Consider the following 27,677-nt stretch of genomic DNA (forward strand, 5'->3'; position numbering starts at 1 on the left):
AGTAAATTGCAAACTTCATAATGTGTTTCAGGCTGACTGTCCAACTTGAAACTTGTGTAGTATTCGTTGAGTGTTTACTACAATCTCACTTGTCCTCTTTGGCACGGGGTACTCAGAAATGGTCCTTGAGTTCCTGTCTACAGTGCCTCTTGCTCTTCCTGTGATGGTATAAAATCAAGTGGCCAGTTTGGTCATTCATCTTCCTGATAGACACCCCTGGTTGGCCATTTCCCCCTACAGGTGTCTTTGTGCTCGGCACGCTAGGAGAAATGTGCTGCTGGCGCTCACATCAAGCCTTATGTCTTACCTCAATGCCTGAGCGTGTCTGGACTGCCGACAGTTAGTTTCGGCTCTGCCTCATCCGTTCCACAGCAGCCATACAAGCTCAAAGCGCACCTGCCTGTCTTTCTGCCCAATCTGTCGGGCATTAAGAGCTTTCAACAGCCCTGCTCATGGGCAGATACAGTTTTAATGGCTTCCAAAAGGATCATAATTGCAACCATTCAACAGAAACTCTTTCAGCGAGACCAGCACTTTACATGTTTCACTGACTCCCGCATTTGACTTTTCCCCTGCACCTGTAGTTTCAGCGCTCACTATATGCCACTGAAATCTTTGCTGTCGTCATAGCGACCTTGGGCTCTGACTGACTGACCCATTATGATCAGATTTGCTCTCTTGAAATCCCACTTGACATTTCATTCATGTCTTTTAAACAGACAGCAAATGGAATCATGTATTATTAGTAAAGAAATAAATTGTACATTGAGTTTGAAACACACAATGGTGTCTCCTCTTCCTCTTCAGTATTATTTTGTGGTTTATGTATTTCACAGACGCCGTTGTTTTTGCACTGGTGACAAATAATTTGTCTTCCCTTTAACATCTCCGACAGCCCTAAATCAATATGTTGCACAAATACTTTGACAGACGTTAGAGCTAAAATCCTTTTAAGGACAAGTGCTCACACACCAGGAGTGGGGACAATTCAGAATTTTAGACTTGGCTCTCTTTCAGTTCAATTGAATTCCTTTTGCCAAACCCCACGGGATACTGAAATGCAAAATGAATGACAGCAAGTGGAATTTATTAGATTAGTTAACACATGTTGTGTGAATACCATTTCAAATATTCCCTTTCATGCAGTGTGTAATATAGCGGTTTGTGAATCGTATTGTATTGGTATTGTAATGGTCTTTTCACCGGCCTTCCCCAAAAGACCATTAGACAGCTGCAGCTCATACAGAAGGCCGCTGCCAGGATTCTGAGCAGAAGCACAAAATAATGTTTATAAGGGTGCTTTCACACCTGCCTCATTTAGTTCGGTTGAATCGTACTACAGTTTGTTTCCCTCTTTGGTGCAGTTTGTTTGGTCGGGTCTGAAAGCAGCAATCGCACTCGGGTGCGCACCAAAAGCGGACCAAACAAGCGTACCGACCTCCTTGAAGAGGTGGTCTCGGTACGCTTTCAAACCAACTCTGGAGCGGTTTGTTTGTGGTGAAAACGTGATCCGACCTCGAACAGAACCAACTGCAAAAGTACTGATCATTTTTGGACTAAACCAGCTGCCGTAGTTAGCTGCGCTGACTTTGTGTGCATGACATTATTACCCGATAGATTGTTGGAAATATTTCCGGGAAGATAAGCATGTCAAGAATAATCAATGCACGCCTCCGCTTGAAGTGACGAGCGATGCGCACTCGCGGTTTGCAGTGCATTAGAACGTTGTTTTCACGCTGCATCCGCGCTTCATTATAGAAATGTATTGTTTGTATACTGTGGTAAATACACACAGTGTAGTAGATTATGGCCAGGGACAACACCAGCCCGCAGTTGTCTCTCCTGGCTTTGCCTCTTCTGTTGGAATTTTCCCACATGTAAATTCTGACCAATCGATAAGCAGTTTAGGAAATACGCCATGGCCAATGAGTGATGTGGATGTTGTCACGTGCCTGCGTTTTGGTTCGTTTCAACTGTCTCTGACCTAAGAAATCAGTGTGGTGTGAAAAGGAACCAAAAAAGCTGAAACATGCAACAATGTACAATTGTTTGCCCTTGGTTCAGACCAAATGAACCGAACTAGAGATCTGAAAGCACCCTAAATCACGCAATGACCTCAGATCTAGATATGCTCAATAAATACAAGCCCAACAGATCACTCAGATCATCAGGATCAAGTCAGTTCGAAATACCAACAGTTCACTCAAAGCCAGGAAAGTCTGCATTTAGCTATTATGCCAGTTGGAACCAACTTCCTAAACAGATCAGATGTGCTCCAACAGTAGCCACATTCAAATCCAGACTCAAAACACATCTGTTGATTATTATTTTTGGTTAGGGTCTGACTGGAAGAGATTGGAAAAGGAGAGCAGTGGGCTTCGCTTCCTTCTAGTTGTTAATGGTGTAAAGAAGCGGACAAGAAAGGGAAGGCCTTGCGGCCCGTAGGTAATGTCCCCTACAGGAGCCCATCTTGTAAGGTCCAGGAGACATTTTATTTTTTAAATTCTCTTTACAACTGTTTTAATTATCCTTGTTTTTATTTTTAATTCTTACACATGGTATTTTTTATTTCTTTAATTTCTTTAATTTTTGAAATTAATTTCTTACTTAAATTTCAATGTTAAAGGGTTAGTTCACCCACAAATGAACAATGTCATTAATGACTCACCCTAATGTCGTTCTACACCCGTAAGACCTCCGTTCATCATCGGAACACAGTCTAAGATATTTTATATTTAGTCAGAGAGCATATCCACATGTCCAGAAAGGGAATAAAAACATCATCAAAATAGTCCATATGAGACATCAGCTAGTTGATTAGAATCTCTTGAAGCATCGACAATACATTTTGCTCCCAAAAATAACAAAAACTATGAATTTATTTATCTTACGGGTGAGGTACGAGATTAGGGTGAGTCATTAATGACATCAATTTCATTTTTGGGTGAACGAACCCTTAAAGCACTTTGAATTGCCATTGGGTATGAAATGTTCTATATATAAATAAACTTAACTTCTCTTGTTTTTCCTTGCCTTGCCTTGAATGTAAATGTTCTGCAAAGTTATTGTCCTATGGAACCAGAAAAAGAATCATTAATAATTCACGCAAAAAACACGATGCACACACGTGTAGCCAATTTCACATGCATGCAACCAAATTTACATGCACAAAAAGCTATTCACGTGCGCAAAATAAAATTATATATTCATAAAATTACCTTTCATAAATGCAAAACACAATTCTTATTGTCAATCAGATTTAGGCTTATCAATCGGCCAATCATAATCCCGTGAGGGCGGGCCCACCTGGTGTTACGCCATCAGCTTTCAACATGGGGCTAAGCAGAGGTATGCGCAATTTGATCTGTTAATTTCTGTTTCACCCTGTTTCAACTTCACCCTGCAACTCAGTCTGGAAACCTGTACATTCATTTATCCTGCTTCTATTACACTTTTGCACCTGGCTCGCTATTGATGGGTTTAACATGATGGCGGATAGAGAAGGACGGGTCGTTGCCATAGAGGTCGTTGCCCGTTGATCAAGCCTCTTGTGATCTGATTGGTTGAAGGACTATCCAATTGTGTTCAGAGTCACTTGAATAATGCTTGTTTATTACGCCTATTGTGCAGTAGAAATACAGAGCAGATTCCCCAGACCAATGTCCAATCTTAAATTGAGCTTGGTCTGGTCATAGCCAGACAAGCTGGACACATAAAATGTAATCTAGCAAGACTGTATGTCTTTCTCTTCAGGGGTGTGAGTTTTGTAAAGATGACTCACTGGGCTATAATGAGTATGGGTTGCCACTGAATTCACAACACGGCTTTATAAACTTGCTTAGAGATGTGCTCACACGTACATGTTTGTTTTTCTATCATGGCAGTTACTTTGAGTGCTATTGTCTTCATACTGTGTTAGGTATATGCCCTAATTTTAAACCTAACCCTCGCAGTAACCCTTTTGCATATTAAATTTTCATTGATACACAGTTTAGTAAATCCATTGTTGTTTCCTGGTCCCCACAATGTTGGTGTTTTAAAATCCATGTTTGGACATTTAGTCCTCAGAATGTAGGCAAAAGCTGATCCACCCACTCATACACTCACAGTGTTCCAGTGATTAATGCTACAGGCAGAGATTGTGTCCCACAGACATCACCCAGTGATGTGAAACATCTGTCTGTGGTTAGCTGCATGCATCTCCTCTTGCTTTTTGTGTTCTGAACCCCCACTGTGTGTGTGTGTGTGTGTGTGTGTGTGTGTGTGTGTGTGTGTGTGTGTGTGTGTGTGTGTGCTTGTTTTTGTGAAATACCAGGACACAAATGTGTATAATGACATGGTTATGACATAGGTATGACAAGGAGAGGGTGAAATATGAGGACATTACCCATGTCCCCACTTTTCAAAAGGCTTAAATCATACAGGATGAGTTTTTTGAGAAAGTAAAAATGCAGAATGTTTCCTGTAAAGGGTAGGTTTAGGGGCAGTGTAGGGGATAGAAAATACAGTTTGTACAGTATAAAAACCATTACACCTATGGAATGTCCCCACATTTCACACAAAAAACGTGTGTGTGTGTGTGTGTGTGTGTGTGTGTGTGTGTGTGTGTGTGTGTGTGTGTGTGTGTGTGTGTGTGTGTGTGTCTATCAGCAAACTGCACATATTTGCTGACTTTGGCCAAGTCAGAAAAGGACATGGTTAGCCAGTAAATTCAGCCCTCTTGCTAAGCTTATGATGCTTTTTTTTATTAGGTTTTAATCTATATACATTTTCCACCAATAAAATATTTAAACAATTTTAAAATGTATTTTAAGCATATTAAGACTTGTTTCTAAATATACGGTACAAAAATTGTTTAGAAAATATATAGTGAATTAGATTTATTTTTACCTTGTTGGCAATCTTTGTTTTATTGTTTAAAACAGAAATCTAACATTTAGTGAGTTTATGCTTAATAAACAAAATATGCTATAGAATTTTTTTTTAAAAAAGTCAAGAAACATTCTCTAGTCTTTCCCCCATGAAATATATATATAAAATATATATAATATAATAGATATGCTTTTTTAACATATACATATCTCTAATATATTAGATGAAGGTACATTTCAAAGTATTTTTACTAGAAAAAAAAATAAGTGTTAGTGTTAACACAACATTATGAAACCTACTGAGGGACTTATGGTCGCTGAAAGAAAAAGAAAAAGGCAGCAGTGTGTGTGACTGTATGTCAAATACTCAAGGACAGGAAACAGGCCTTTTCTATTCATGTCTGTTTCCATGCTCATAACCCAAGGAGAACAGGTGCGGACGTGTGATCCAACAGGAAGTCACATGTATGAGTGTTCTAAAGTCCCTGAACAGCTGTCCCCCCAGTCTCCCCTCCAGAATGCGTGACGGCATGCTTGGGGGCACTAAAACAGGGGCTGGTCTTTATGTGGCTTGAAGCTCGTGAGTATTTTTTTTAGGCTAATATAAGGACAGACGCAAAGAGGGGTTATTTAAAAACACACAAACCTTTTGGCCTTCAATGGCTTACAGACGTACTTAGAATAACACAGATCCTGAATGTGTGTGTGTTTTCAACAGGTGGAGATTGAAAAACTGGACTACCATCACTACCTCCCCCTGTTTTTTGATGGTCTGTGTGAGACAGTTCACCCCTATGAGTTCTTTGCTCGACAGGGCATCCATGACATGCTGGAGCACGGTGGCAGTAAGGTCCTGCCTGTTATTCCACAGCTCATCATACCCATCAAGAGTGAGTGACATTAAGATGAAACCTGCTCCTTGCAGCCCTTCCTTTCTAAATTACTATAATTCCTGTCCAAAATAACTTTTTGAGATATTCTTTATTCTTTATAGTGGTCAATCTGTCCCTGGTAGAGAGAATGCACTTCATCTGCATAAGAAACCAAACAGCTTGGAAGCAAAGCAAGAAAAAATAAAAATAAAAAATAACATTTAAAAGTAATACAAATTTATATATACGGATCAGGCATAACATTATGATCCTAATATTATGTTGGTCCTCCTTTTGCTGCCAAAACAGCCCTGACCCGTAGGTGTGCTGTGGTATCTGTAACCAAGATGTTATCTGCAGATCCTTCAAGCCCTTTAATTGAGAGGTGGGGCCTCCATGGATCGGACACATCCCACAGATGCTCGATTGAATTGAGATCTTGGAAATTTGGAGGCCAATTCAACACCTCAAACTCGTTGGGCTCCTCAAATCATTCCTCAACTATTTTTGCTTTGTGGCAATGCGCATTATGCGCCTTCTTCCCGTAGAGCATCCTGGTGCCATGTGTTCCCCATGTAAGCTTCGCACACGCACCCAGCCATCCACGTGATATAAAAGAAAATGTGATTCATCAGACCAGGCCATCTTCTTCAATTGCTTCCAGGTCTGATGCTCACATGCCCACTGTTGGCACTTTCGGCGGTGGACAGGGGTCAGCTTGGGCACCCTGACTGTTCTGCAGCTATGCAGCCCCTTACACAAAAACAAACTGTGATGCACTGTGTATTCTGCCATCTTTCTACCAGAACTAACATTAACTTATTGAGCAATCTGAGCTACAGTAGCTCGTCTGTTTGATAGGAACACACGGCTGTCACAGAAAAAAGAATGGAATTGAAAAAAACACAAGCACTGTCTTTAAAATCTTTTATTCTTGCCAAGAAGGTCAAATTGGACATGCAGGATGTACAGTCAGAAAAGACACAGTGGAAGCCTCACAATCGTTCTTTTATACTCTTATTTCAATGGATGAGGACTTCTAATCAATACCACAAAAAACACCATAACAAACTCCTTAGTTAGTGTTACCTACAGCTGTCCCACTTTGAAGTTTCCCAGAACTTGTTCAAGGCTACACCTAATGAACACACTAGTTCTATTGAGAAGAGTATTAATGTTTTATCAAACAAGAATGTATTTACTACATACTAGAATTCCCATTATATTTATTAAAAACACGTTATATGGTTCAATATAGTTTATGTTCAAAGTTTGCCTTACACGGGCCAGCCTTCACTCCCCATGTGCATCAGTGAGCCTTGGCCACCAATGACTCTGTTGCCGGTTCACCACTTTTCCATCCTTGAAGCACTTTTGATAGATACTGACCACTGCAGACCGGGAACGTCCCACAAGAGCTGCAGTTGTGGTGCTCAGACCCATTCATCTAGCCATCACTATTTGTCCCTTGTCAAACTCGTTCAAATCCTTAGGCTTGCCTCCTGTTTCTAACACAACAACTTTGAGGACAAAGTGTTAACTTGCTGCTTAATATATCCCACCCACTAACAGGTGCCGTGATAAAGAGATAGTCAGTGTTATTTACTTAACCTGTCAGTGGTCATAATGTCTGCCTGATTGATTTATAACTAAATTATATATATACACACTACCTAAATCTGGTTTATAGAATGGTGCTAAGAAGCAAACATTGAAATGCTTGAAAAAATGTTTTGCTCGCCTTTCTGTTCATAAAAAAATGTATTATATAATGCATTTTAACTGGCCCTATTGTTAGCACAACAAAATAAGGTAACACAGTACACTAACAAAATAAGCTTTTGTTTGCAATAGACTGAAAAACGTTGGATACACTAGCAGATCATGGACAGAAAATGGATTAGGCTAATTTACAAAAAATAAAGAAAAAAACAACACTTACACATACAGCAAAGGGCACACTGAGGAGAGTGAAAAACAGAAGGTCAGTGTTCTACACTGGCCCAATCAAAGCCCAGAATCAAACAATAAATGAGCTCATGTCGGATGATTGGATAAACAATCCTCCTGCTTTACTCAAGTTTGAGATAGATAGATAGATAGATAGATAGATAGATAGATAGATAGATAGATAGATAGATAGATAGATAGATAGATAGATAGATAGATAGATAGATAGATAGATAGATAGATAGATAGATAGATAGACTGTTTTTTTCCCTCTCTCACAGGAGCAACTTCAGATATGTTTGTATCAGGAGTTAAACTAACGCAATTACTGAAGTGTCTAAATGTCACGCTCCTGTGGTATTTAGAGAGGGAAAAGGTATATTAGGTCGTTCCTTTTTAGAGCCTAATATGAAGAAGGAATTAATGGTTCCTTTATTTAGAGAGATTTAGAAACAGATCTTCACTCCTCCAGACGCGTCACACATTATGAATTATTGAACACTCCTTCGGTGCAAATGTCACACCGCTGGAAAACAGTTTGCCGTGTTTGTTTGTTAATTAGTATTTTATAGCGCACTGTTCAGACATAGGAGAGCAGGAAGTGAATGGAAATTATTATTAAAGTACAGCACACAGCTGCCACACAAAATAAATGGCTTCTGTGAAACACAAAAGTAGGTTTTTTTATGTTCCACTGAAGAAAGAAAGTCATACAGGATTGGCTTGAAATTACATGAAGGTGTGTTATTTCATTTTATGTAATTCATATTCATCATATTCATTCATTTTTGGGTTTCCCTTTAACAGATTTTTTTTTAATGTGATTGTACTTCCTAAAAACCTTGTTCAGACAGGCTTGAGGTCCCAAACTCGGTGACCTCCCCCCGGACAATACACACTCTTTACTCTATCTGATTATGTGTGTTAACCTGTGAAACATGACATGAGTGAATCAGTGGGCGAGGCTGAAGAGGCAATGATGTAGAAGTGCATTGATCTTCCTCTTCCATCCTTTTAGTCCTTCGTCGCACCATGACGTAATAATCTGACAAAATCCAAAGCAAGTCATTTTCTGAGCTTGGTTTCAAAAATATTTTGTTTTGGACCAATGAGTAAGTTTTGATTTCTAAAACGTGCAATGTTTTTATAGTATAATAACCTCTTGTATGTCAAAAGATCAAAGAAAATTTGTGTTCAAAATTCATGACCCCTTTAAATTCAATACTCTGTTATTCTTTTCACTTAACACTGAACCACAAGATGGTGGGATAAAGATGCATTTTTCAGGGCATGGACATAGTCTGAGAGCTAGAAAGTACAAATAATATGTACCAGGATCGGTTGTAATAAATAGCTAAATGTATCTACAGTGTCAAAATATTCATGACCTCGAAGTGTTTTTGGACTTTTTTTTGGTCTGTGTTTGTGTACAGATGCCCTTAACACGAGGAGCAGGCAGGTCATCTGCACCACGCTGAAGATTCTGCAGCACCTGGTTGTATCAGCAGATATGGTGGGTGAGGCGCTGGTCCCGTACTACAGACAAATCCTCCCCATCCTGAACATCTTCAAGAACATGAACAGTAAGCAACTCATCCACATCTACAACTTTCGATTGTTGAAACATTATATAAATAAAACATATAAACCAATCAAAAGTTTGGGGTCTGGGAGGTTTATTTTTTAAAGAAATTAAAGGGTTAGTTCACCCCAAAATTTAAATTCTATTAATAATTACTTAGCCTAATGTCCTTTGACACCCATAATGCTGCGTTCACACCGCACGTGAATAAATCGCTCTATTCGCGCGAAGTTGGACGCGTGAACATTTTGAATCCATTCGCATCATTCGCGCGTGGAATTCGCTTCATTCGCGCGTGACATTCACTACACAACAGACGCGAATTCGTGTCATGGGATGGGGGTTCTGCCAGGCAGCGGCAGTCGGCAGAAGGACTAGCGTTCCGTTAAGACCTCCGTTCATCTTCGGAACACAAATGAAGATATTTTTGTTGAAATCCGATGGCTCAGGCAGGCCTTCATTGACACTATATAAGTCATTATTTAGTTGTTGTTTTTTTCGCACAAAAACTATTATCTTCGCTTCATAAAATGATTGTAGAGCCACTGTAGTGAGATGGGCTTTGTAACGCCGTCTTTAGTGCCTTTCTGGGTCTTGAGAGAGGAAATGACATTGGTGTCAATGAAGGCCTGTCTGAGCCATCGGATTTCAACAAAAATATCTTCATTTGTGTTCCGAAGATGAACGGAGGTCTTATGGGTGTGGAACGACATTAGGGTACGTAACTAATGACTGAATTTTCATTTTTGGGTGAACTAACCCTTTAATACTTTTATTAATCGAGACTGCATTGATTTTGATCAAAAATACACACATATAAAGTTCCAAAAGATATTTGTTTTTTAAATAAATGCTTCTTTTGACATTTTTATTTATTAGATAGCCCTGGGGAGAAATTTTAAAAATATATCACAAATTTTCCACAAAAATATTAAGCAGTCGTGCCATTGTGACACTGAAGACTGGAGTTATGACTGCAGAACAGACTGCAGGACTGCAGAACATAATTCTAAAATATATTAAAATATAAAACAGTTAATATTATATTGTAATATTATGTTTCCCAATATTGCTGATTTTACAGTATTTTTGATCAAATCACGCAGCCATGGTGACTTTTGACTGATATTTAAAAAAAAACATACTGTCCCCAAACTTTTGAACGAAAATCAACAGATAATTCCAACATGACATGAATGCACCTTGAAAGTGCTATAGATCTCAGCTGTGCGGTTACAGGTTTGTGTATTGGCGGTTTTGAACATGGCTCATCCAGTCTCATCAAAAATCTCAATTTTATAGCATGACTACATTCTTTACTTTTTTGCGGCTTTGATTTTACATGTTTAACCGGGTTTTTTGTATCTTTGATCTGGCCACATAGAAAAAACACTGACAATTAGCATTGATTTTACATTGATCCCTGCAGCTCTTGTCTTACTAGAGATCAGTGCTTGTCTTTCAGTATCCAAGCCTTCAGCTCTGATCTTTTTAAGCTGTTCTCAGATCAGCAGGCATCTGCACTGTTCTGAGTCACTCTTATTGAACATTCTACATCATTACTGAATGCTTATTCCCACTTTCTACGTGCCAATACGTCTACTGGTGCCTGTTTTTTCCATCGATTGTGTAGTTTTATTTGTGTCTCTTTGTCATCTGATGTCTGCCATCCTTTCAAACATGGTTCTGCGGACTGACGTGAGCGTTCTGTATACATTGTGTCCTGGCGTCGGACCAGTTCACGGTTCCATTCACCGCCTTTGTCAGGCAGACTATTGGCCTGCCAGACATCTTCAGACGTGAGGACAAGCATTGTGGATCAATCACCTCATCACAGGCTTAACCAGCCGAAATGCTGCCACCTCACTCCTCTGATCAATATCCAATTTGAATCTTTTGTCTTCTTAATTCCGTTACATTATCTGCTAATGTTTTGTTTGAGCAAAAGAAGGAGCGCTGGAGGAACAGAGAAAGCTTCTCTCATTAGCTCCAGGCTCCATGCTAATCCCCTCTGTGAATTACCAGTAGGTAAAGACTCTTAAGTGTTTAATGCCTGGTTTACAGGACCAGATCAGGACTGGTTAGATCCAAATATCAGTTTATCGCTGTGCATATCAGACATCATTGTGCATCCTGTCAGCTTAAGAAATGAGCAGCTGCTAAATAGTCTGTATAGTTAAGGCATAGTTAAGTAGTCAGAGAGAGAGAGAGAGAGAGAGAGAGAGAGAGAGAGAGAGAGAGAGAGAGAGAGAGAGAGAGAGAGAGAGAGAGAGAGAGAGAGAGAGAGAGAGAGAGATGTTAGAAAGCATTAAAGTAACTAGTAGTATGTTACTATGTTTAATTATTTTTCTGTACAGCACATTGGTCAACGAACGGCAGTTGTTTTTAATAGTGCTATATAAGGAAAAATTGAAAGTAGTAGGAGCTAGTTCTGCATATTTTCAACCCCCCATTGGTGGAAATGGCAGCTGCAGGTATTCATGTAAATGGAGCGGTGGAGCTTGATCTGAAAATGCGTCCGACTGAACCATATACCGTAAAAAAAAATTGACGACGCGACTTCATCCGTTTCCACTGACCAATGTTGAAGCTTCCAGACGCTGACATCTTGGGACCGAGTCTGCACAGTAGAGAGCAGGAAGTACAGCCGCGATATCAAAAGCCTGCCCATACTCTCACAGATGCAGAACAATTTATTGTGTTTGTGTGAAATAAACAGATATAGAAATGTAGAAATTAAAGCTAAAGTTCCAATCTGCTCCCAAAAATTCTGGGAAAAATCAGTTAGTGCCTGAGTGACAACTTTACTCAGAGAAGACGTCGATCTCAGCTGTCAATCATGAGGTCACAACACCCCCCCCCCCCCCCCGCCCTTACTAAATTAAAACTAAAAAACTAAAACTAAACTTATTTAAAAAACAAACACTTGAAATGAAATCATCGTGATGATAACTGCCTACAATGACATGAACTAACTTTTGGGGGAAAAGTATTTGAAGTGTAATTTGATTGTTTAGTTTGCCTCGCATCCATTAGAAAACAAAGAGGGGTGGCTATACTAGGATCGGCCACCTGGGGGCGATGGAGGCTTCAGTTTCTGAGAGGAGTGCTGCAGGCTTGGACTGTTTGCCCCACCCGAGCTTACCTCAGCTCATCTCAGCTCTTCGCTCTCGTGATGAATGCAATCTGACTCTGCGTTTGTGCCGTGACTCTCGCTCGGCTCACTCACATTATATTGAACAGACACGTTCAGTGTTTAATTGTAGTGTCTGTTCTCTAACTGAATTATTTTATCACTATGAAAATGAAAACGGTGATCGCGGTGGGCATGTCATCCAGTAATCCAGTAGCGGTGGCTTTGGGAGTGGCCTCGTAGGGTAGCAAAGCAAGTACATTCTGGGAGTTGTTGTCTTTCATCCACATGAGCCAAAAATACATTTTCTGGCTTTTATCAGTCTAGAAGGCAAAAGCTTCTAAAATAATTTCACATTTCTATACAAAAATGACCCAGTTTAAATACACATTAATCTCCCAAGCAAACCCCTTTAAAGGGGGGGTGAAACACTCAGTTTCAGTCAGTGTCATGTCAATCTTGAGTACCTATAGAGTAGCATTGCATCCTGCATATCTCCGAAAAGTCTTTATTTTTTTTATAATTATATAAGAAAGATGCGCTGTTCCGAGTCTTTCCGAAAAAAGCAGAGCAGGTGGGGGCGTATCGTGTGAGCGGAGCTAAATAATGACGTGTGCCCGCTGCTGCTTTTGTGTTGAGTCGAGTGCGTCGTAAAGATCCCTAACAGCGGGAAAAAAACTTTATTCAAAATAAAAATATGGCTTTTAATCAGATACAGCCATACATCTATGATCCGGAATCAGACCCAGAGGCTGCAGTTGAACAGGAGCAGCAGCAAAAACGACTAGAGCAGGACGTCTCTATGTGGTACAAGTTATACACTAACTATATAATATGCTTAGCGGCTTGTGTTATTTACATATTTATACTTGAATTATATCGTCGTATTTTTGTCTTTGAAGGTGTACATGTGGGAAGTGCAGTTGTGCACGTGTGTGTGTGTGTTTACGCGTGGTTTGTGTAGACAATTGTAACGTTAGTAAGCGGACTGGTTTTGCACCGCAGGCTAGTGTTTACATAGATAGACACGGAATAGTAGCGCATTTGAATGAAGAAGCGTGCTTATTTAGTTCAACATATTTCCCCCCTCTTTGTGTATTGTTGTTTGGAGTGCTTTTACAATACACAAACATAAAGTTACACATATAGTGGCCAGCTAAACAAATGTACACGCACTACACATCGCATGCTCCATTGATCAATTAACTATACGTGATCATGTTTGGGCTACTTGATGAGCATAGACATTTGAAGCACTCTTACTCACAGCCTGCGGTTCTAACGTTGGGACTGCTCCATCCTTCAGCATTAGGCGATTGGAAAAGCCGGCGTCAAGCTGGGCCTTGTTTATGAAACAGTCGGCACCGAAATGCAGCGAACAGATATAAACCTTTGCGCAACTCAGTTGCTGATCTGGAAAAGCAAATTACATCCACTGTTGCCTTAACGCGGGGTTTTTGGGGAATCTGTGCAGGACTGTCTTGGTCTGGCAACCAAAAACGCACTTTTTTGGTGACATTGTTATGTGCACATCACCTGTGCAGCAGCCTACGAGCCAGCGCTTTAATGGGGGTAGCCTGTTACTTTCGCTCTCTCCCTCTCTCTCTCTCTCACGCGCTTCCGGTAGAATTGTCCGTAAGGCCCATACAAGGAAATTCCGCCCCCATTAACGTCAAAGGGGACGCATGATCTCAAAAAACTTGCCGAAACTTATGACTAACCGGAAGTAGTATTTTTGACAAAGAAATACTCCCATCAAACGTCCACCTTAACTTTTGAAACTTTGTCTATGTTTAGTATGGGATTCCAAGTCTTTAACAGTGTAAAAAGATCAGTATGCATGAAACAGCATTTCACCCCCCCTTTAAAGCATGTAATGGGGCCACTATGTGTACAATGAGTGTTTGTTTTCATGCCTTGTGGCTGTGTGGCCAGAGGCAAATTGTGTCTACATAGTGATCTTTTGTTCCCCAGGATGCAGCTGTTGGCAGTGTGGTGTTGTGTGTCTCTGATTTTTTTTTGTTTTGTTTTTTGCTTTCTGTGCTTTTCAAATCTGAATTGTTTTCACAAGGTCATTTAACTTTTGTCCAGCCCTTTTGCATAAATTAAGAAATATGACTCAAGCAAGAATGTTGTTGTGTGTATTTTGGATAGTTGTTTTCACGGCAAACAAGTAAAATGATTATAGTGCTGTTAAATAACATTCTGTTTAAATGTGTGGGGGAAATAAGTTTTCTTCATTTTTTATATATATATATATATATATATATATATATATATATATATATATATATATATATATATATATATATATATATATATTAGCAGGGATGCATTAAATTAATCAAAAGATTAATGACTTTTACAATTTCTTTTTTAAATAATGATGTTCTTTTGAACGTACTATTCATCAATTAATCCTGTGAAATAGTAAGAAATGCTTCCTAAAGGGTCATAAAACCCCGTTTCAGCAGCAGTCAGTTCTCACCTCAGTTTTGAAAAATGCTATAAAAGTGGTCATGGTTTAGCGGCGGAGTGGAAGGGGACGAGGAGAGACTGACAGCACATCAACAGCTTCTGATTCAGACAATTTTATTTCACTCTCATTAAAAGCATCAAAGCTTCCCACTAATGCATGTTGTAAATTAACACTAAGTGACACGCAACACAAAATACACGTGGATTTGTAAGCTCACCGTTACACAAATACATCCTGTGTCAGATATAATTCAATTCACAGTTAAATTCCCAGCCATTCACGATGTGTTCTCTGTACCAAAAAAACATAAGAATACACTGTTGCATAACTTATATGTTGATACCTTTTGAGGCTTATTTTGTGGAGTTTAAATGCCTTTTGGTCAGTTAAATGACCGTAAAAACAGTTACACTCACAGTGTGGATGATTCGCATTTGTGTCGTAGACTCATACAAAGCGGGAAAAGGCTTTTTTTAAATCCATTAATAAATCTCTCACTTACTGTATGTGATCAGTGCCAGTCAGAGGAAAATGCCTATCAACGCGTGCTGTCATGAATTAAGCAAGGCGTCTTCTCATAGGATAAAGACACACAGTCTCATGAATAATTATGATGAGTCATCGACGTACTATAGTACTAGAAAACGTCACAACCTATGATGTTGACATGAAGGCGAATTTTAATCAGGAAGTTGAAAATAGAGCAAAAAGGTTTAACATTAACTAGTTTTCTCCCACATTTAAAACTAACAGTTTATAACATTGCCTTCCATGTTGTTCCACACACATATTTCTGTTAAAATCTCAGAAAATGTGGTTTAGGGTTTCATGACCCTTTAAATGAACTATATGCAAGAATTGTCATGTATTAATCGCTTCATTAGTCTTGCCAGTGTGTAAACAACTTGAAGTGAAACTTTAAAAAAACGAGAACTTCCCATATTTGCTAGGTTGTCTATGAAAGTCTGTATACTGTTTTTTATGTGAAAGACTCTGGACATTTTTTGCCAGGAGAATAAAAAGGATGTGGCGTTTACACAAGCTCCCAAGAGCCTCCGTTCTGTCATTATCTGGCGGAACATGATGCCGTTGAATTGCAGAGCTGGTGCAAACATATCCGTGATCAGGTGCTTTCTTAACTAGGTCTACTGTTTTCTCACCACTGCCATTTCTGTTGTGTGATTATTGTATTACGAAGAAAAGCAAACGTTACTGCACATGCACGCTTTTGTGGCCCAAACTTCTGGTAGACGTCAATAACAACAGAGGCTGCGTTATCTTTCTTATGTGTTATCATCTTTAATCTTAATTGTGCAACATTATCTTAATTTATATGTTTTGTTTTTTTCAGCATGTTTATTACAAATAATCTCCCATTTCTGTCTTCAATATAGAGTGGGGGAAACGCCTCCCTTAAATAGTAGTTCACTCAAAACTAAAAAACCTCTCATGTCGATCCCAACCCGTAAAACTTAAATTGTGTTCTAAAGATGAACGAAGTTCTTACAGGTTTGGAACGAATTGAGTGTGACTAATAATGACAGAATCAAAAATTTTGTGTGAACTACCCTTTAAGGACCGTGTAATGCCGTTTTCTGTACAGTAGCCAGATAAATGCATGCACACTTTCAATTATCCAATGCGTCAGAATAACATGTTTCTTTGTTTCATAATATAAGATTAATGTTGGGAAACTTGTCGATAAAGTACCCGATTTGAGATTGATTGTATATGAATGCATCACACAAATCATGTGCTCTAAGCATTGCTATTAAAGAGTTAGTTCACCCAAAAAATGAAAATTCTTTCAATAATTCTTACCCTAATGTCGTTCCACACCCGTAAGACCTCTGTTCATCTTCGGAACACAGTTTAAGATATTTTATATTTAGTCTGAGAGCTTTCTGTTCCGCCATTGAATGTATGTATGGTATACTGTCCTTTCCAGAAAGGGAATAAAAACATCATCAAAGTAGTCCATATGTGACATCAGTTAGTTCATTAGAATCTCTTGAAGCATCAAAAATACATTTTGGTCCAAAAATAACAAAAACTAAGACTTTATTTAGCATTGTCTTCTCTTCCGTTTTTGTTTTCCATCCGCAAACAAAGATTAGAACGGTTATGAATCAGTAAATCGATTCATGATTCAGATCGCCAATGTCATGTGATTTCAACAGTTTGACACACGATCCGAATCATGAATCAATACGCTGATTTATGACCGTTTGAATCTTAATTTGAGGTTTGAAAACAAAGACGCCGAACAACAGTACAACAGTAAACGCCCACGGCTAGGATTGGATAAGGTTTGCATATTTAATGAGTTTCAGCTTCCCTGTTAGTTCAATTCACATGAGGGAGGGATTGTTTTGAAGGCGGCAACCGGAATGATTCTCTCGATCACAGTAAACACAGTAAACGTCTTTATCTAACAAACACAATGATTTTTCTTCAACCTGCGATTGATTGAAATATTTTTTTTTTATTACTTGACCCGCCCGATCGGTGGATATAAGCGTGAACCGCGCGCACACACGAACGCGCGCACACACACACACACACACACACACACACACACACACACACACACACACACAGAGATCAAGAAAGGAATATTATTTCACTATTTGAGATTCTCCGGCCTGCCGAAGGACGTACCTTTTGGTAGCCCGTCTGGAAAACACATAGTCCCGGCACTACTATTACATATAAAAAAGACGTTTTACTCACATAAGTGTGTTGCACCATTCCTGTTGGATCCAATATAGGCACATCATTGTGTTTTAATCTCAATATATCTTCAAATCCAGCTCGACCTGAGACTTGACGTGAGCTGGAACTTCATTAAAAATAAATGAAGTATCACACATTCCTAATATTAGGATCCGAAGGAAGCTTATGTAGCGATTGCGTTCTTCGACAACCATGAAAAGTATCCAATATCTTACAATCTTCTTCTGTATGTTTTTTGCTGCTGGCTAGCGTGATCCGAACATCTCCATGAGTCGGTGGGCGGGGCTACTGAATTAGACGTGCTTATTATTCTCTAGAGGCGGTATTTCGCAACAGATGACGTCAGGATGCTGCACACGATCATTTTCTGGGCCTGGTGTCAATAAAAGCTTTTGGCTAACAATAAAGTTTTCAGCTCTGAAACTTACAGGATAATCTTATATTACCATGACGTTTTATATATATCAAAAGCTCAAGGGAAAGTTGATTTCTTAATTCATCCCCACTTTAAGCATCAAGTCTAGCCTAGAAATCAAGACGCACCCTAGCTGCAGCAAATCTAATCTGCCCGCGAGTGTTGTCTAGCAACTCTCAATACCCTTCTGAGCTGTAAACACCAAAATCTTGTCGGGCCAATCACATCGTGTATAGAGTCGGTGGTCAGGGCCATAATGACGATGGCCGAGTTGCGTTTGCGTGTTTCTAGTAAACACAGAAACTGGCGAACGGCGGCCTTTCAAATCAGCTTTGACCGCGACTCTGGAAGACTTGGAGTTAAGCTTTTCGCTGAGAAAAGAACAAAGGACAGCACTGAAGTCATTCTTAAAGGTCCCGTTCTTCGCGATTCCATCTTTCAAACTTTAGTTAGTGTGTAATGTTGCTGTTAGAGCATAAATGATACCTGTAAAATTATAAAGCTCAAAGTTCAATGCCAAGCGAGATATTTTATTTAACAGAAGTTCCCTTTCAAAGCCTACAGCGAACGGCCGGTTTGGACTACAGCAGGAAGTGCAGGGATGTAATGATGTCACTGGAACCGTTTGTTGACTAACCCTCCGCCCACAAGAACACGCAAAATAGGAGGCGTGGTCTTGTTGCTCTCCCACGGGGAGAAGAGCGCGCATTCAGCGCTTGCATCTCCCCGTTATGGTAAGAGGCGGGACCTTTCCGGGCAAAGTGCGCTAAGCTGCTGTCCAATCACAACACGGGAAGCACTGGCCCAATCAGAACTCGTTACGTGTTTCTGAAGGAGGGACTTCATAGAACAAGGAAATCATCAGGCCGTTTTTAGGACAGAGGAAACAGCGCTGCACAGAAGTAAATTGTGTGAAAAATACTGTGGTTTTTTACACGCGAAACATGAACTCATGTTATATTGCACACTGTAAACATAAACAAAGCTTCGAAAACACGTGAAGAACGGGACCTTTAAAAAGAAAAGATGTGTTCGGAGTTTAGCCGACCGGATACGGCAAATGTTTAATCAACAAGCTCTGTTTCACCTTCGTTGCTCTGGTTGGTGTAGCGCTATCTTATCGCGTGCAGAGGGAGTTTGAAAGACAACCGTTTATCCCGCCCCTCGGATTGAGCCCTGTCAATGGTGAGTTTCCAGACCAAACATCTTGATGTAGGTCTGGCTTGTCAGGCTACATCAAGTCAGCATATTAGAAAGATTTCTGAAACATGTGACAGAAAACTGGAAACATCCTTTATACCCCAAAAATATGTTTGGTAGTATATTTATACATAAACAATATAATATGATTTATTATGTAATTCTTTAAAAAAAAAGTTTTATAATATAAATTACTATATAGTATGTTTTATAGAATGGACATTTGGCCAGTCTGCTATGGAAAAATGAAGATTTAGGTTGACATGTGGGTGAGTGAATTATAACAGAAATTTCAGTTTGGGGGTAATTCGTTAGTTCAAAGTGTCTAACCGTACATTTAAATATACACTTGATCATTTTGTGTGCACTGGGAACACAAAACCATGCAATTTTTGGTTAGGCTATTCCTTTAAAAATATAATTAGTGGTAAATGTGTTCTAGACAGAACTCTTTAACCTTGGAGCAGTCATAAAGGAAATGCTTCTGTGAGCATTTCCCCCAATGTTGTTTCAGTCTGTTTAAATCATTAAAAGTCAGGAAGTTTAACCCCTCATGATTCAATCAATATGTAGCACTACCCCCCCCCCCCCCCCCCCCCACACACACACACGTTTTATGGCTTTTGTCGTCACTTCAGCTTCAAATATGCTTTTTCCTGATTGTAGCCACCCTGAAATTCCGCTTGTGTGTGCATTTGTGTGTGTGTGTGTATATGTGTGCTGCTGTATTTGAAACTTCTGAATATGCTAGAACTGTAAATGCATGCGAATCACAGATGCAGTTTACACGCTTCTCTTGTTTTCCGGCTGGGATGAGTCCTGTTGTTAATCAAACACGGTGACGTCTCTTACTAGGGACAGATCTGCTCCATCATGCAGTAGATTACACACACACAACAGTGACTTCATTTCCTGCCTGCTTGCCTCTGTCCAGTACACACTCCTTGAGGAGAACACACTCCCTGCTTAGCAGGACGCTTCCTGACAAATGTGACAAATGTGTGTGAACAAATGTCCCGCTAATGATGCTTAACGACCCCGAGCTGTTCTGCCGTTAGCCTCTGCTTCACTCCTGTGCTCTGCGTGCGTGTGTGAGTCTTTTTATTGGCCTGCATTATCTTTGTGCTGTTACTCTGCTTTCCACATTAATCTGCACCAGACCTGCTGTGATACACTTCTTTTGGTCCTATGAATCTTCCTGATGGGAATGCTGGCAAGTCTGATAAGCCCCAAACACACACACACACACACACACACACACACACACACGTTGGTCTATGTGGTTTACAGGGACTCTCCATAGGCGTAATGGTTTTTATACTGTACAAACCGTATTTTCTATCCCCTTACACTGCCCCTGCCCCTAAACCTACCCATCACAGGAAACATTCTGCATTTTTACTTTCTCAAAAAAACATCATTTAGTATGTTTTTAAGGCCATTTGAATTATGAGGACATTTGATATGTCCTCATAAACCACATTTATAGTGTAATACCAGTGTAATACCCATGTAGTTATACAAATTTGTGTCCTCATAAACCACATAAACAGGCTCACACACACACACACACACACACACACACACACACACACACACACACACACACGTTTGTTTTTGTGACATATGGGGACATTCCATAGGCGTAAGGGTTTTTATACTGTACAAACTGTATTTTCCATCCCCTTACACTGCCCCTACCCCTAAACCTACCCATCACAGGAAACATTCTGTATTTTTACTTGCAGGAAAAAAACTCATTCTGAAAAACTCATTTACTCAAAAAACTCATCCTGTATGATTTATAAGCATTTTTAAAAGTGTAGACATGGCTGATGTCCTCATATTTCACCCTCTCCTTGTAATACCTGTCATTCCCATGTCATTATACACATTTGTGTCCTCATATGTCACAAAAACATGTGACATATTGTGGGGACTGCTGGCTGGTAGGTGATGTAGGTGATCTCAGGTTTCTCTGTAGGTGATCTCAGGTTTTACTATCCTTATGGGGACATTTGGTATTTTCAATCATAATTTTGTATGATTTATAAGCTCTTTCCCATATGTAGACCAAAAAATGATTTCATAACGTAGGCTTGGACCTGGACCACACACACACGTTGCGTTTTCATGTTTTATGGGGACTCTTCATATAGACATAATGATTTTTATACTACTTTTTTTAGACTTTATACAAAATGTTCTATCTATTTTATATAAACCTAACCAGCAAGCAATTTTGCATTTAAAAAAAAAGCAAGTCTAAAAGCAGTCCAAACACAGCCCTGACGTCTAGGCTAAAAGAAGGTAAAATCTGGGCTTTCTGTGAAAATGTTATAGATATCTAACCAAAGAAATGAAACCAAACACCTTGTAACCACTGTTGATTTTGCTTACATGATGGAATATCATAGCTACTGTCACAGGGTGTTTTGGTGTTGGGTTCATGTTTTAAGGTTTGTATGTTCACTGTCATGTTCTGTCATGCACTTCCTGGTTTCGTCGTGGTCTATGTCATGTGATTCCATGCCCTCATGTGTTCCTGCCCTGTGTCATGTTGTCATTGCCTGCGTCCCAATTCGCATACTATCCATCCTAAATAGTATTCGAAAATAGAATTAGTATGTCCCAAATCGTAGTATGCTGAAAAGAGTATTCCAAAGATACCCAGATTTCCGGTCCGAATTCAAAGTATGGATCGATGGCCACTCTAAGGGCTGATATTGCCCACAACCCATTGCGAGTTGTACGAGGATTCGATTAGAACTATAAACGCGGATAAAAAGCGTTAAAAAACTACAAAAATGACGGATGTGCAAGTTTGACGGTTAAGTAGAGAGGTTTAGATAAAGGGGTTTGAGTGACCAACTATCAATATTTAACCTGACATAAATATATTTATTCAGTGTTGTCCACATTATATTTCACCTGCAGCAGCATTGAGAACTTTTGTAATGACACATTTGGCCATTCACTTTTAAATGCATCATTATATTTAAACTGCAAACACATGAGGAGAGTCTCTGCATTAAATACCCACACATGGCAGATCAACATGGGGCTACATTTCTCTCCGATACGGTAGGAGATTAAACTGAATGTGGAGGATTTGAACTGTGATGAATCTGACGGTGCCTAACAGGCCAGTTAAATGGTGACGGAATGCACGTAACTAAGCGACAGAGTCCGTTAAAGATGGCGAAGTAGTATGTCCCGAAGCTTGCATACTTTTCTGCTACACACTCAAAAGTATATACCTTTTCTTCACAAAAAGAGTACATACTTTTAGTTTTAGGACGTATAAGTAGGCGAATTGGGACGCAGCAATTGTTTTATGGGTCAATGTCATTAGCCCTTGTGTATTTAAGCCCCTGTGTTGCCATAGTCTTTGTCTGATATTGAATGTGTACCCACTGGCGGTGAGTCCATTGTCAGTCAAGTTTATTTTGATCAAGTCAAGTTTTGTTAGTCAAGTCTTTTGTTTGGTTCTGCCAAGTCTTTGTTTATGTTTATGATTTTTTGATTAATAAAGAAGCTGCATTTGGGTTCTCACAACTTGCCGCCTCAGGGGAATATGTTACAGCTACATCTCGCAAGTTATTTTAACAAAAATTACATATACATATAACCAAATTCAAGGTTATTTTGGCTAGAAGTGAGTTACTCATAGCCGGACTATATTGCCCTGTTAAAAATATTAAACAAATAAGTTACCTGGTTGCCTTAATTTTGAGTTAAAACCTAAAAACTTTAGTTAATACAATAAACATTTTTGAGAATGTACAACCTTTATTCAAATATTATTAAAAGATTTTGTAAGCATATTGAGTAATTGTGTGTGTTTTGTGATAACACAGCGAAACATGCCAAATTGGGTTGTTTCGCTGTGTTATCAATATAGAAAAATAATATTTTCTATTTCTATTTATTAAACCAATTTCCTTCATTGTATCAACACAATTTTTTAAATTTCAATAAATTCAACATTTTAAGGCAACTTGGTTACTTACTTTTTTAAGTTAAACCAACAAATTGTTATTATTATTAATTTTTTTAATACAGTGTGGGTCTATCGAATTAACCGGGCTACAGCTTGCTGTGTACCCATCACAGAAAATCTATACCATTTTTTGCATTTAAAAAAAATACTATTTAGCTGTTTTCCTCATGGGGACCAACAATGGATTCCCGAAAACAAAAGTACTACACTGTAAAAAATTATTTAGAAAAAAAGTTACCTGGTTGCCTTAACATTTTGAGTTCATTGAAATTAAAATTTTGAGTTAATACAATGAACATTTTTTGAGATTCGACAACTTTTATTAAAATATTATTAAAACATTTTGTTAGCATATTGGGTAATTGTGTGTGTTTTATTTCTGATGACGCAGTAAAACATGTCAAATAGTGCTATTTTCATGATTTATCACATTTTTATGTGGTTCAGATAAAATAATATTTTGAGTTTCTATTTACTAAACAAATTTCCTTCATTGTATCAACTAAAATTTTTAATTTCAATAAACTCAAAAATTTAAGGCAACCAGGTTACTTACTTTTTGAAGTTAAACCAACAAAAAACACATTTTTTACAGTGTATTTGTGTCCGTGGGGTGCCAGTTCCAGAGGTGCAGGGTCAGGTGATATTGTTTTAATGGCGATCTGGCTATGTTGCTCCTTATGTGTCCATGGCAGATGTGCTATTAACTTCAGGTGTTTGTTATCACACGTTGCCAGTAGTGCTTTGTACCTCTGCTTAATGACCTCCTCCTATTGTGAGATTGTTCTTGTAGGGCAGCAATGATACAAAGCAATGTAGATTTGGAATAAATCTAAGTTCCCACTGACGAAATTCCCCATTCACACAGCAACTTACAGTAGCGTCTTGAATACTATCTGTATGAATGTGCAATGGGAGTCAGGCCCGTTCTCTAACCATAGCGACAATGACCAAAGTAATATCAAAGATGGTGGTCCATAAAGCTGAAAAGTACAATCACTTTGGACACATTTGTCTGATCAAGCTGCGAGTCATAGGCGACAGCAGCGTTTATCTGGGTAGTAGAATGTGCTTTTCACTCTCGAAAAAAACTCTTACTGTGTGAGTATGTAACTGTATTAATGACTCAAATACAGGACTGACAACTGTATTCTGCTGCTGTGTGAACAATGCCATATCCATAAGTGATTAGCAGGTCAGGGCAGAATCTGTGGATCTGTGGGATTCATAATTGAATTTAAAAATACTAAAATATTTTAAATGGAACTTTGTGTAAAACTTTTTCTCTTGCAAGCCAATAATGTATTCATATTAGCCAAAATATTTAACAAACAAGCTCAAAGTGTAGAACGGTATCAGGGTTATGTGCAGGTGTGTCGCTCAAACTGCCATGGCTTAAAGATAAAATTTATATGGGGTTTTTAGTGCCATGGATTCACAAAGATCCAAGCGATAAAAGCTACATATTTTATGTACTAAGATCCATATATACTTTAAAAATATTATAAATATTTGTGAAGCATTATCAGGAAAATATTTACCTTCTATTCTAGGTTGACAGTAAAACTATGACTGAATATTTAAAAATAAAAAATATATATTTAATTAACCTCACAATTTCTTACCAGTCTTTAGAAAGCAGAATTAAACTGTAATACATTGATTTATTATGAATACGTGTATTTATTTACTTACTTGCTTACTTACTTACGATGGATATTTGAAAGAATAGCTATAGTCTAGTGACTAGTCATAATTCTAACAGTGATTAATGTGGGTGGACACAATATGCTTATCTCAATGGTACAAATGCTTACACAACTGTAAATATGCACTTTTCAATAATACAGTATTTTCCATCAAAAAAAAAACTACCTTAAATAGAACTAAATGTTTGCAAACAGTATAAAAATTTATTTATTTCCTCACAACAATAAAACTTTAAAAATGTAATGATGTTCAGAACAAAAAGAATGAAAAATGTAGTAGTCTATAAAATAAAGATAAATAGCCTAAGAGACATTTATTACAAACAGCATTTATTTTACAGCCTAAATTAATGCAAATCTAAAGCTCCTCTCTCGTTTGGCAAAAAAACAAATGTTTCCATATTCGGATGTATTTGAATGCTAAACTATTATTTATTATGTAAACAAGGTTTTTTACTTCACCTGTGTCCCAATATCCTCGTAAAACGGCATCCTGCACATGGCAAAGATTTATTTTTGAATAACGTTTTCTTTTGTACAATTAGAATTGAGGCAAAAAAAACCTTTTTCTGTATTTGGATGACATTTTAATCCGATGATGAATAGTGCTATCTATTTAAAGATGCTAGAACTGATATGTTTGTGCGTGTGTGAGGAGTTGGAGCGATCACTTGGCTTTTTTCCCCTTATAACAACTGAAACAACTTAAAATACCCCATTAATTAGGGTCATACAGATTTAAGATCATTCAACACATTCAAAATAACAACAAAACGCTTGCTTTCGTAAAATAAAGAAAGCAAACAGGATGTGCTGCCGTCTCTGTCTCTGTGAACTTCTTTCTGGAGCATGTCACAAAAATGAACAAAAACACAACGAATACTTGTAGCAAAGACACAAGGAATATGTCTATAAACATTAATAGTCTGCTTTTTGCTTTAACCTTTCATTGAAGTAAAATAATTGAAAATGGGATGAAAATCGCATTATGAATAAAACGCTTTTCTCCAAAACACGTTGGCCATAATTATTGACACCCTTTTATTAAATACTTTTTGCAACTCCCTTTTCCCAAGATGATTGATGGATAATTGTTCTGCTGGAGGATCCAACCACAGCCTACAATTTCAAGCAGAAGTGTTCAAGTTAAGATTTTTTATCTGTTGGTATTTGCCAGATACCATGTATCTGAAAAATACCTCCAGCAAAAAAATAGTCCCACAACATTAAAGATCCAGTGGTGTTTTTTTAACTGTGGGCATGGGGTACTTTTCATCCCTGTTTGCACCAAACCCAAAAGCTTTTTAGTTTAATATGTTTAGTTTATCTGACCATATAACCAGGCACATGTCACAGGATAAGTGAGGAGGATTTTTCTTGAATCCCTCCCAAACAACATGTGGTGATGTAGGAGGTGTTTCATTTATTTGTTTGATTTTTGTCTTTCTGACCCCAAGACTCAACTAGTCTCAGAAATTCTCCAGCTGTGATCTTTGGAGAGTCTTTGTCCACTCAAACTCTCCTCCTCATTGGAAATTAGGACGATAGATACATGTCCTCTTCCAAGCAGATTCATAACATCTTTAGTTGATTTGAACTTCTTAATTATTGCTCTGATGGTGAAAATGGAATTTTCAATGTTTTAGCTATTTTTTTTACAACCAAACTGAAAATCAGAACTATATTCTTTGGTTTTACTCATTTTTTTTAAATAATTGTTTTAGGTTTTATGTTTAAGGGAATTGGCCTTTGTGTTTTCTCATACTCCAGTGACACAAGAAGTCATAGCTAGACAGTTTCATGTTCCTAGTCACCCTGGTGTGCTAAAATATTATTTAGTAATATAAATGTAATATTAATGTAAATATACTTAAAACAATTCTAGGAGTGCTATTAATTGTGGCCAATATAAAAAAAATAAAAACATTTATTTCATAATGTGACCCCCCCCCCCCCCCCAATATAATTAATTATATTCATTATTAATATAATTATTAATTTTAATAATTATTATTAGAATTAATAATAAAATATAATAATTGTATTATTATATTTTTATAATAATAAAAATTACATATTTTACTTCAATGAAAGGTTAGATTTTAGCACATTTTTGGACCGAAAGATCAAAAGGATAACAAAAGGCTTTTTACAGCCATCTTTGTTCATATTTACCAGGGGTGCCAATAATTCTGACCACAACTGTATAGTCTGGAAAATATGGTAGCTTTTTTCAGAGATTTCTTAATAAATGTTGGTTTATCACCGCTGATACGAGACCCTCTTCTCCTGTAAAAGTATATTCATAAGAACATGCTTGCACAAGCACAATGCAACGCAATATAAGTTCATACCCTGCTCCTTATGGACTCGTCATTTTCCTATTGATGTCACATATCTTCCTCTCATGGGGGATTTGAGCCAATCTGGCCTCCTGTAGGACTCTTAAAGCAGTGATGAATTCATCATCTCAGCCACTGCTACCCCCAGAGAAAAGAGAACAGCTCTGCCAAACCCACCCTCATACATACGCCTCTCTCTATGCCACCCTGTCCCATCTCAACAGGCTTCATAGCCCTAAATAACATGTATATAGTGCTATATACACACACACAGTGTGGATTTGCCTGCCGGCTGCTGCAGGGTTTATCATCATCAGGTTGAGGGCTCAGAATCAGTCAAATTTGAGCCTGGCCCCTTGGGTTTCCTGCCGAGCAGCTCCAATTT

The 27,677-nt window shown here is 38.4% G+C and overlaps 1 protein-coding gene across 2 annotated transcripts in view; it reads left to right on the forward strand.

Moving 5' to 3' along the window:
- pacrg (PARK2 co-regulated) overlaps nucleotides 1–27,677 on the forward strand; it is a 184,181-nt gene that overhangs the window by 91,895 nt on the left and 64,609 nt on the right. For both annotated transcript variants that reach the window (XM_067455160.1, XM_067455159.1), the window contains exons 3-4: nucleotides 5,590–5,761; nucleotides 9,127–9,276. In XM_067455160.1, coding sequence (XP_067311261.1) covers nucleotides 5,590–5,761; nucleotides 9,127–9,276 — 322 coding nt within the window. The remainder of the gene's footprint in view (nucleotides 1–5,589; nucleotides 5,762–9,126; nucleotides 9,277–27,677) is intronic.

Source organism: Pseudorasbora parva, chromosome 10 (assembly GCF_024679245.1).
Source record: "Pseudorasbora parva isolate DD20220531a chromosome 10, ASM2467924v1, whole genome shotgun sequence".
Classification (NCBI taxonomy): Eukaryota; Metazoa; Chordata; class Actinopteri; order Cypriniformes; family Gobionidae; genus Pseudorasbora; species Pseudorasbora parva.